The 11,746-nt window shown below is 43.0% G+C and overlaps 1 protein-coding gene across 1 annotated transcript in view; it reads left to right on the plus strand.

The window, feature by feature from the left end:
• LOC128746367 (zinc finger protein 665-like) overlaps window positions 1-11,746 on the plus strand; it is a 37,802-nt gene that overhangs the window by 24,023 nt on the left and 2,033 nt on the right. Inside the window, exons 3-4 of the mRNA XM_053843421.1 lie at window positions 1,088-2,498; window positions 8,574-8,863. Of these exons, the coding sequence (XP_053699396.1) occupies window positions 1,088-2,498; window positions 8,574-8,863 (1,701 nt within the window). The remainder of the gene's footprint in view (window positions 1-1,087; window positions 2,499-8,573; window positions 8,864-11,746) is intronic.

Below are 11,746 nucleotides of genomic sequence, written 5' to 3' on the forward strand. Positions count from 1 at the left end.
TTAGGCTGGACTCTATTAGGCGTTGGCAAGCGGAATGGGATCGCACCGATCACGGCAGGTGGACCCATAGGCTGATCCAGAACATATCGTCCTGGATCGGTGGAAGACATGGTGAGGTAAGCTTTTTCCCTACCCAATTTCTGTCGGGACATGGATACTTTAAGAAGTATCTACATACGCGTGGGCGGGTAGGCTCACCCTTTTGCCCCGTTTGCACAGTAGCCAAGGGTGTTGTGTGAGCCCACATACGCAACGGACAGGTCGGAGTGCTTCGGCACGTCCTCCCTCCTGAAGTAAAACCTAACGGTAGTTCCGGAAGGGGTTCAGGAATGGGCAGCAGGAGAGTTTTTAGTAGGTAGGCGCATGTTGGCACCTTGCGAATCCTATTCGGCACCATGATGGTGCTGTCTATGAAAATTTTCTCCCTGCATAAACAATATAAAAAAGGCCCTTGCGACTTACCAAGTGTTCAACCTGCCAAGTGTTGGTAGAGTTTGCAATACGTCGCACGCTTAATAAGGGGGTTGTTAAGTCTCTCTTTGGTCCAGTCCCTCCGTGGTTCAAAGGATCATTACTACCGGCGAGCCACGTGGCCCGGGGAAGGTGGAGTAGGTTCGAATCCGGTTGCAATGCGCCGATTACAGCTCGGTTCGATCCATGGAATTCCTTAGCTTAAATAAAAAATTGCGGTACAGATTGCCCTTATCTCATCTTTCGCTCGTTCCCCTTTACGCCTGATCTCAATCTGTTAGATCCTATTGACTCTTTGTTTCATTACTTTCTTCTACCGTTCCCTCCGTAAATTGTAAAAACCGTAAACGTAAATTGTAAAATTGTTAATTATATGCCTGCTGATCTCTTTTCAAGGTCAATACAAGACATGCAATAACTTTTGCATCCATCTTTTTATTGCTTTCATTTGATTTCTAACTCAAATGACAAATAAGATGGAATAACACAGATTCCTTTCACCTGCAGGTGGATTAAATTGGGTTCTATAAGATAATCAAAATTCAGTGGTCGACTGTACTAAAAACTGAAACGTATTTATCCTACCAGTCTATCAATCGCTTCTCTTCTGTTTCAGCAACTCGCACGCTTTGGAAGCGCACCCTCCTACTGGCACTGGCAGTGGCAGTCAACCGAAGCACATTAGCGGCATCTGTGGTGCGTCATACAAGTCACGTAGTGGTTTACACAATCACAAGGAAATCCACACATCCACATCCGTTGAACCAAAACCTTACCAATGTGACCACTGTAGTTCTCGATTCACTCATAAGCGTAATCTCAATTTTCACAGAAAGAAACACTTACCGAAGTTCAAATGTAACTTATGCAGTAAAACTTTCACGTCAAGGCAAACACTGAAGGATCACCGTATTATAAAACATACGTCGGAAAAGAATTTGAAATGCGACATTTGCGGCAAAGAGTACCACAAGATGAGTCTGTTTAAGAGGCACCTAAAAATTCACAGCTCGGTGCGTTCGTATAAATGCGATATCTGCGGCGTTGCATATAAGTGGAAACAAAGTCTGGTGAAGCATATGAAAACTCACACCACAACGCAATCTTTCGAATGTGACATATGTGGTAAACTTTGTACACCCAAAACACTGCGGCAGCATAAAACTTTAAAACACACGACGGAAAAAAATTTCGCTTGTAGCATATGCGGTATTGCTTTCCGTTTGAAACAACAGATAACGAAGCATCTGAAGAGGCACAGCTCGGAACTCCTACGCCGGTGTCCGGTTTGTGGAGAACATTTTCCATCTGAACAAAAGCTGGCGCGGCATATGCCTATTCACAGCGATGAGCGACCGTTCGAATGCGACTTCTGTGATGCATCCTTCAAGAGACGCGATACCTGGCAGAGACACCGGAAACGCCACATATCCGGCGATCAAAAACCCCGCGACCGGAAACACGCTTGTGATATCTGTGACCGAAAGTTCACCACCAACTTTATTCTCATGTGTCATGTGAGAACTCACACCGGAGAGCGACCGTACGAGTGTGACATATGTCAAAAAACTTTCATCAAAGGCGGACAACTCAGAGCTCATAAAATCAAAAACCACACACAGGAAAAGAACTTTAAATGTTCAGAATGTGGTAAGGAATTTCACTTGAGAACACAATTAACACAGCATCTGAAGCGACATAATCCCCAGTATCAGCTCATACATAACCCGGATTGCTCATACAACTGTTTGACATGCGGGAAAGTCTATAAGAGTAAGTATACGCTCGCTCAGCATATGTATCAACACACATCAGGTGGTCGAGCATATAGTTGCGACATCTGCGGTGCATCATACAAGTCAAATGCCGGATTATACCAGCACAGGAAAATCCACACATACGTTGAGCCAAAACCTCACAAATGTGATCAGTGCAGTGCTCGATTCACCTATAAGAAAGGTCTCACTATTCACAAAAAGGAACACCTACCGTCAAGTTCCGAGAAAAACTTGGATAAGAACATCGGATAAGAATTTTAACTGCAAGCTGTGAACTGAGCTAGGCTTTCATTCCTAAAGAAAGCTTGACGAAACACAAGTGCTCAATACGCGGGAAAGGAGTTTCCAAACTTGGCGATCATTTACGTACTCACAGTTCGGAGCGAGTATTTATTCAATCGTGATAGTTTACACATGAAGACGAGGAATCGCGATAAAAAAGTAACAGGAATTTCTTGCTATTTGCACGTAGCTGGAACCATGTAAGTTAGGTTTTCTTATGTACACTTTTTAAGGAAACAAATACAATCGAAAGGTCAATTCCATTGGATTTAAAATGAATACTCTACAGACCTTTAGGTTAAGTATCAGAAACAGAAGTATCGTCATCGACCAGTCGTATGTACCTTCCCACGCAGCTTTAATTTGCATAGGTCATTGATGAATAGTAAAAAGAGCACAGGGCCCAAATTACTGCCTTGCGGTACCCCGATCGATGTGAGATGCTGCATGGACTGTTGCAGTTTCCAATAGACATCTATTGAGTCCGGTTGGTCAGGTAGCTTTTCAATACTGCCTGAATTCGTTAATTGGGTCACTTCTTCTTTCTCGTTCGAGCTGTTTTGACAGCTCTAAGTGTAGGGTCAGTTGCTAAGACTATATCCCTGTGTATCCATTTAACGTCAGTTTAGACGGTGTACGAATATTCGTTAAAGAGTTATTTTAGCTGACTTTAAGAATTCCGTCACTTCTCGGAATATATTCACGTGTTGTTTTTAGTAACTCTAGTATTGTTGTGTATTTATTATTGAACGTGTATTTGACTCGCAGGTGTGCATATCTCAGGCAATGCAGTATTAGGTGTTCGGCCATCTCTGGAACTTCACAATCGTCGCAATCTCCGTTCGTGAGTATCTTCATTTGCTTTAGCCAGGGCTTAGAGAAATCGTGTGCTGACATTATTCGATTCAATAATTTTATCTTTTCCTTTTAGATCCACTCCATTCAACCATGGTTTGGTGTTGAATGTTGGATACAGTGCGAAGAAATTTCGTCCTTTTACCCTTGAGTAGGCTGTATACCAGTCATTGGCCTTTTTGTCTAGGGAATGCCTAAAGAGAAACATGGTATCTTGGACCAGAATGTTGTCACAGAACAGAAGTGGAAGTTAAAATCCAAACACGTACATGCTACTTTCTGCAGATACTAGCGAACCTGGCGGTGGCGAGTCACTTTTTTCCACGAAAACACCCGAACGCTTACGAATGCACACGAAAGCATTTGAAAGCTGCTATGCGAGCGTTCTGCTTATCTTGTTGTTATTCGCTTCTATACAAAAACCTTCCCAAAGAAAAATAAAAACAAAAAAGATTCTGTCACCAGTTTTGATCGCCGAATCATTCGGACTTCCACTTCTGTTCTGTGATGTTGTTGTTGTCCATTTCGCTGTTGGAGGAGATTCCCAGTTTTGCTAGCCGGTCAGCGACTTCGTTGCCATGTACTCCAATATGGCTTGGTATCCACTGATGAATGGACACGTTCCACTGTCGACAGGATCGTAAAATACAGCACAAGATGTTTTCATCTTTCCTGGACTGTTGAGCGTTTTCAAGCATCACACAGGCAGATCTGGAGCCGGTGTATATTACTTGGTTGTATAACTTGTTTTCCTCTATCTGTGCCACTGCAAATTGTATTGCAATTAATTCAGTAGATGTCATACTCACTTCATTTTTCAGGCGAATGCTATGTCGTTCGGTGGTTGCTTCAATGTAAATACCTATTCCACATTTATCGCCTTTGGATGCATCTGTGAAGGTTCTTCCTCGGTTTTTGTTTTTCCCATTCATGATGAAGAGCACATTCATTCTGAGGTTGGCTGGATTGTTATTTCGTTTTGAGGTATTGATCCCATCCATAGATGTATGTATCTGAACGGGTTCTTTGTATTCTAGAGTGGTCAATGGGCAAATCCGTTTGAATATTTCGTGATTTTCAACATATATGTTTTCCATGTACGTGTTGTTTCCAGAATCATTGCTTTACTCGTTTATGTTTTTGAGTTGACGAGCAACCGCTGTGTCTCTTGATAAGTTTCGAGTGATTTCCTTGGCGGTTACATATTGTAACACGAATTCGTGTTTCAGTTCTAGTGTCGCTTCTGCACTCAAGGACCACGTTTCCGAGAGTAATGCTGCTGAATAATCTTGAATGACTAAAATTCTGTGAAGTTCAGACTTGTTTTTGTACAAGCTTTGGAAATTTGCTTGTAATAATTCGAAGTTTTGTTGTGTGGCACCTGGTAAAACAACTGACTTCGCGAGGTTGAAGTATTTTTGCATCGATTGTTTAAAATGATCTTTGATTTGTTCGTTTGAACCTAACGTTTCCAGAAAATTTGAGTAAAAGGACATTAATGTTTCTTGTGAGGCGCGTTTGGTAGACTCTTTAGTCTCTCTCATAGCATTATCCCATCGTTCTTTATCGGAGACTGCTAATGGATTTATCAATGCAGTTCCATTAGTTGTATCACTGGTGTAGTTACGGATGATGATGTCTCTCTCTTTTGCTGTTCTCCGCATGATAAGATAGCTGGTTTGGTCTTGATCGCTTCCGTGTTTGAATTTGATCTTTGTCCTTTTCTTTATACAGTTTGACTGCTGCCTCGATTGGTTGTCGTTCTCGGTTCGTGCGGCTCCAGTGCTCCTTCAATGGATTCTTCCAATTGTGGTTGTCTCTCGTCATATCCGCAAATGTTTCGCTCAGCGTGGGGAACTCGTCGACTTTGCTTGACGGTGCATATACGTTTTGACTCAACACTGGGAATTGTAGTTGGGCTTCCGTGAATGTTAAGTTTTTGCGCGCCGTTAGGGATTTTAGCTGTTGCCTTTTTCTTTCTGGACACTGTTGATCTGTTGACGTGTGTTCATCGCTTTGACAGTGTATGCACCACTGACTATTGCAGTTATTATACTCTTCATCATTTTCGTGTCTTTGTGTACATTTTACACATCGTTTGGTTCCTTTGCAGTTCTTCAAACGGTGTCCGAATCTTAGACTCTTGGAGCATACCGTGATTTTCGGGCTCAATGGGAAGACTTTACTGTAGCAGCAAAACAGTTTTACTCTGGATGGAAGCTCGTGTGCTCTAAACGTTATTATAAGACGATTGATTGGGACTGGCTCGTTATCTATCCTCTTCGTCATGCGTACTACGTCAATGATTGGAACGTCACATTGCATGTCTCCTTTTATATCTCCCAAATTGATGTCAGTAGGAACGCCTGCAATCATTCCTGAGATGCAGACTAGATGTCTCGGGATATACGCTTTGCAGGTGACACTATTGTTATTCACCATCTCAACAAGTTGATTTGCTTTCGTGTAGCTGCTGACAAATACCATAATCTTGAACTGGCCCAAATATTTCATGTCCGTGATGAACAATTTAAACTCGGGCATTCCGCGCAGATCAGTTCCGAACGCAAATTTATTAATTTTGTGGTTATGTTCTCCTTTTATCTTGTGTTCGATGTAAATCCGATATGGCGCCGCATCCATAGCGTTGTAGGTTACGTCGGTATGACGCCGTGTGTGTTCCCGGGGGTTTTCCAAATTCTGGTTTTGCTTCTGTGATTTTTGTTTTGGAATTGTTTCGGTGCATAAGTTCGGAGGATGCTGCTTTTGTAGATTATCGCTTATGAAGTACCTCCTGCTATATAAAACTTTGGCCAATACGAGTGTTAATACTGCACAGGGATATTGGATACCAGAAGAAAAAATTAAACTAATTATTGGAAGCACTTATGGAAACTAAAAGGATGCAGCTCTGTTACATTCGAAGGATTGCTGGTGAGATTGTTCTATTTTTATCCATATATACCACATTTCATAAATAAACTAGAATGCCATCAGAGCACTTGTTTGAAGCGGTGGGCCTAGGGAGAGTGAAATAGTCATCTTTTTAGGGTTAATCTTGGCCCGATTAACAACACATCGTGGATAATGAGCGGGCTCTTCTCCCCACCTGCTGGAGTCATTCTGCATTAAGACGGTTTATTCAACGATTGACTCAGGCGACTTAGCCCTTGGAAGGAGATTTTCTAAATCCCTGGTACGTGTAAGTGATGTTGCTTATCGACCAATTCCCTTTTGGCCCTTCATACAAGAGTTGGGAAGCATGACCAATCGTTGAATATGTTCAACTCTTTTTGACATGATAGGCTCATTGCTAGGAACGGATGTTCTGCTAAGGCAGGTGATAGTACCATATATTCATATTCATGTCGATCGATAGCATAGTTCAGGATATTGGAGAATGTCATTGCAGCAGAATTAACATCATCCCTATCCAAAACTGCATCCCAATTGATGCTAGTCCACCCATAACGATTATCTCGTCTACTGTAGACGCCATTGAAGCTATTGTAGTAACTGAATTCATATGAGCATTCAAGACAACGGGGTCGCGGATACGATCAGGAGGCAGCTACAGTGCACACAAGAACAGCCTCCGGTCTGCAAGCTTTACCGTCACCCACACTTGCTCGACGGGTAGCCAATTGTCATTTTCGACGACAGACGCTTTGAACTGATGGACTGCTATCGAGACGCCACCTCCTGTACTTTTGCGGTTATTGTGTATGCTCTCGCACGCAGGACCGGGACGGCTGCTGGTCGCTGACAGGAATGACTCGACTGCGGCAGGGAGTTCAGGGGCGTCCATGGTACCAACAACAGTGCATCCCGGTGTCCCGGTGTGAGTTGAATTGAGTGGTTGACTGAAACTGGCAGAAGCGCCGAGCCGGTAGAAATCAGTTGGCTGAACTTCGAGGTTGTTGAAGAACTGGAAACGTAAACTGCATCAGCAGAGAAATAGCGGTTCAGCGTGATATACTTGCCGCGGGTAGGTGTCTGGAAACCCTGGATCCCGCACCCACCCACAGGACTGGATCGATTGATGTACGCTGGCGGGAATGTCTCGACTGCGGCGGGGGGTTTAAGGGCTTCCATGATACTGTACTCGATGCATACCGGTATCGTCTGAATTTAAGCAACTAGGCGTCTGAAGTCGACGGCTCTAAAGGGGCTGGAGAGTCCCGCTTAGGTGCGTCCGGAAGAAATCGAACAAAAACCTGGCAGCGAAGAACTTTTTCTGCCAGACATTCTGCCGGATTTCTGGCCGCCGTCACCCGTGAAAACTAGCAGAAATGACACATTCGATTCGGGCAGAAATTTCGCCTTACGGTTTTTCTGCCGGATTTCTGTTCAATTTCTGCCAGAGGTTTCGAATAAAACCCGGTTTTGTACCGATTCAGCTTTCCCTCCTTTTTCGGAGGGTAGCAGCAGTGGATTGTAGCAGCAAGAAACGTGCAATAAACAGGTTAACAATTAAATTATACCTGCTTTGTCATGTTCCATGTTATTCTCTTACCTTTTGCCTGAAACTGCACAACTGATGAACCACTTTTCTTCTGCCTCAAAGTGTCACATTTGACATAAAAAGAATCGAGCGAAAAATGAAGACTGGTTCTGTTCGATTTCTGCCAGGCATCCGACTTTTTCGTAAGCGGGGTCCAGCGCCATCGGAGTCACGGATAAGGTGTCGACAGCAGCGTTACCGGGTGGCACCGATTCCTTGTGGCCAACAGTCGGGGGTCAAGGCCGCAGTTTTGTATTTCAAGGGAATGCAATGCCAATGTTAATTGGATCACGACTGATGCGCTCTAGTGGATTCGCTAATTGGGCCGACTGACAGTTGGTAGAATTTTCTGAATTCGAAATTTCCCGCCAATTGCATCAGTCCAGAAATCACAGTTGATTTTCCCATTTTTCGCATGTTTCCGATTTTGCCTAAGCTGTGTTTATTTTCATTGTTGGTCGAATTTCGTTTAGCGTGTATCTCATGTTTTTGTTTTTGTAGGGAATTGGTTAACTAATCCTGTGTTTATTGTATGCGGTTTTAACTCTGCTTTTTTATATTAAATAAATAACTAATTAAATTAGATTACGTACGTATGTAAGAGCCAGTTTTTCGATGTTACCGAGATCCAGCGGTTTAGTGTTTATCTTTTTCATTTTCACCATTAATCATTGTGTTTTCAGACGTGCATTGTTCTAGTGGTTGCAAGAATGCAAAACAAAATGGAAAATTCAACTTCAATAAAGTTGGAACAATCCACGGCGATAAAGGTCGAGGAGCTTATTATAACCGATGTCGTAGATGGAAAGGGCGAACCAATCGAAATGAGCGGATACTCCTGTGAAACTATATTGACGGCGACCTCCAGGGATGATACACCGGTTGTGATACAAGCATCCGCTGCAATAGACATCATTGATGGAGTTACAGAAATGGCTCCTGATGATGAAGCTGATAAAACTGATAATTTCAGGTAAGTTTACTTATGGACGTGTCATTTATTTAGTCGCACCAAGCTAGTGTTGACAATTCTTTGCAAATCTCCGACAGCATTGTTGTAGCAAAATGACTGCAAGATGCAGTGAGAACTGAAAAGATCGTTTAACTGGCAATCGGCACTGCACAGCATAGATTTACCCTGGCAGAACCTCAGCTACTAACTTATTAGAAATTAGTTCTTTCTGCTTGCGTGGTTTGGATCGAAGACTCCAGATTGACGCTGTCTTTACTGATCTGAAGGCTGCATTCGATCGTGTCGAGCATGAAATACTGTGTGCTAAGTGTAACAAACACGGAGTATCTGTCGCGTTGGCAGCATGGTTGGAATCGTAGCATTGCTGTGAAGTTGACTACGTCACAATTTAGTTGCTTAAATAACAATTCCAGGGTTCCACTAGGCAGTACTCTGGGACCCCTACTGTCTTCGTTATTTATCAATGATATTACAAAGCAGTGACCTCATGGCACGGATGACACTAAAATCTATCAGGTTATTCAATGACTACCGTATTGAGTGGATATCTCTTCAACGTAAGGAAGTAACAAGAAATCTTGGTGTAATTTTGGACGCTCAATTTCGGCAGCATTAGTGCATGATCATTGGTAAGGCGAATCGCTAACTAGGATTAATTGTCAGAATCGGCAAGGAGTTTGATCTTGTGGGCCCTTTATTACTCACTGGTACGCTCATTTCTAGAGTCTGCCTGTGTTGCATGGGAGCCGTAATGTCATGGAGAAATCCTAAGAGTTTACCATCATATGAAGACCTCTGCTTGCTAATATAGGAATCAAACCCCTCGAACAGCGACGAAAGTATGTTATGCCTTAAATGGCCCGCAAAATTCTAACCGGTAGCGGACAACTGTCCTAATATCCTCGCTGTGTTACAAATGCATTGTCCTTTGCGCCCGCAACGTCATCTGGGTCGTTAAATGTCAGAGTTGTCAGAGTGACAATTTTAACTTTTGATGTTTGGAAACTAGGAACTTGCTAGTTTCATTTAAGAGCGAACGTATTTATTCTACCGGTCTATCAATCGCTTCTCTTCTGTTACAGCAACTCGCACGCTTGGGAAGCGGACCCTCCTACTGTCAATCACAATCAACCAAACCACATTTCCTTGAAAAGGCTCATGAAGTTGCACAGTTCGGTGCGTTCGCATAAATGTGATATCTGCGGCATTGTATATAATAGCAAAGGAAGTCTGGGGAAGCATATGAAAACTCACACCACAACGCAATCTTTCGAATGTGACGTATGTGGCAAAGTTTGTAAGTCACCCAGAACACTGGAACAGCATAAAATTGTAAAACACACGTCGGAAAGAAATTTCGTGTGTAACGTGTGCGGTAAAGATTTCCATATAAAACATTTGCTTACGAGGCACCTGAAGTGGCACAGCTCGGAACTCCTGCACCGGTGTCCGGTTTGTGAAAAAGTTTTTCCATTTGGAAATGAGCTTGCGCGGCACATGTGTACTCACAGCGAAGAGCGACCGTTCGCATGCGACCTCTGCCGCGCATCTTTTAAGACACGCGAAGGCTGGCAGAAACACCAGAAACAACACATTTACGGCGATCAAAAACCCCGTGACCGGAAATACGCTTGTGATATCTGTGACCAAAAATTCACCACCAACTATATTCTCACGTGGCACAGGCGGACTCACACCGGAGAGCGACCATTCGAGTGTGACATATGTCAGAAAACTTTCATCAAACGCGGGCAACTCAATGATCATAAAATCAGAAACCATACGCAGGAAAAGAACTTTAAATGTCCAGAATGTGGTAAAGAGTTTCACTTGAGAACACAGTTAACACAGCATCTGAAACGACATAACCCCAACCTTAAGCCGGATCGCTCATACAAATGTAGGACATGCGAGAAAGTCTACAAGCATAAATATACGCTCGTTCAGCATATGTATCGACACACAGGTGGGCGCGCATACTGTTGCGACATCTGCGGTGCATCATACAAGTCGAATGCAGGATTATACAAGCACAAGCAAATCCACACAGCCGTTGAGCCAAAATCGTACAAATGTGACCAGTGTAGTTCTCGATTCAGCTATAAGCAAGGTCTGGCTATTCACAAAAAGAAACACCTGCCGGCAAGTTGCGAGAAGAGCTCAGAAAACAGCATCGTCTTACATACAGTGGAATAGAACTTGAATTGCGAGCTATGTGGCAAGGCCTTCAGCCTTAAAGACAACCTAACGAATCACAGGAAGGAAAGGGGTTTCGAGTCCGACCTGTAAACCTAATGCTAGACAGTTTTAACCTGTGCTTGAAACTTGCACGTGGCTGGAAACATATAAGTTAGGTTATTTTATGAAGATTTCTTAAGAAAATAAATACAATCAAAAGATCAATTCCAGAAAATTTCCAATGAGTGCTGTTCTTGTCAAGATTTAGTATCAAATCTGCTGATGCGAAAAGTCTTACAAATTGCTAAATGCAATGTATCCTTGAGGAACTTCGATAGTGAAATGTTGTTTTGGCAGATGCAACGAACAGACGATCAAAGTAACCCGTGGTAGGCGTATGTTGAATTGATAACAGGAGAGCCACATTGGTTATCTATATTTATTTTACCGTAAACATCGTTATGCTTATGTCTCATTAAGTCTGACTGCTATATAGAATCAATAAAAATAATGAACGAAAGGAAAGGACTCGGTGGATTCGCACACTACCTGGGCATGGGAATGTTAGTATCAGGCGAGAACAAATGAACTAACACGCTCGACTAGAGATGGAGAGCTGCGAGTTCGAGTCTCTCCTTCGCTAAGTCTAACTTTAAGCCTGATATCAAGAGTTTTCACACTGATTGTACTATTATTAACTTGCCA

The sequence above is a fragment of the Sabethes cyaneus genome, chromosome 1 (assembly GCF_943734655.1).
Source record: "Sabethes cyaneus chromosome 1, idSabCyanKW18_F2, whole genome shotgun sequence".
Taxonomy (NCBI): domain Eukaryota; kingdom Metazoa; phylum Arthropoda; class Insecta; order Diptera; family Culicidae; genus Sabethes; species Sabethes cyaneus.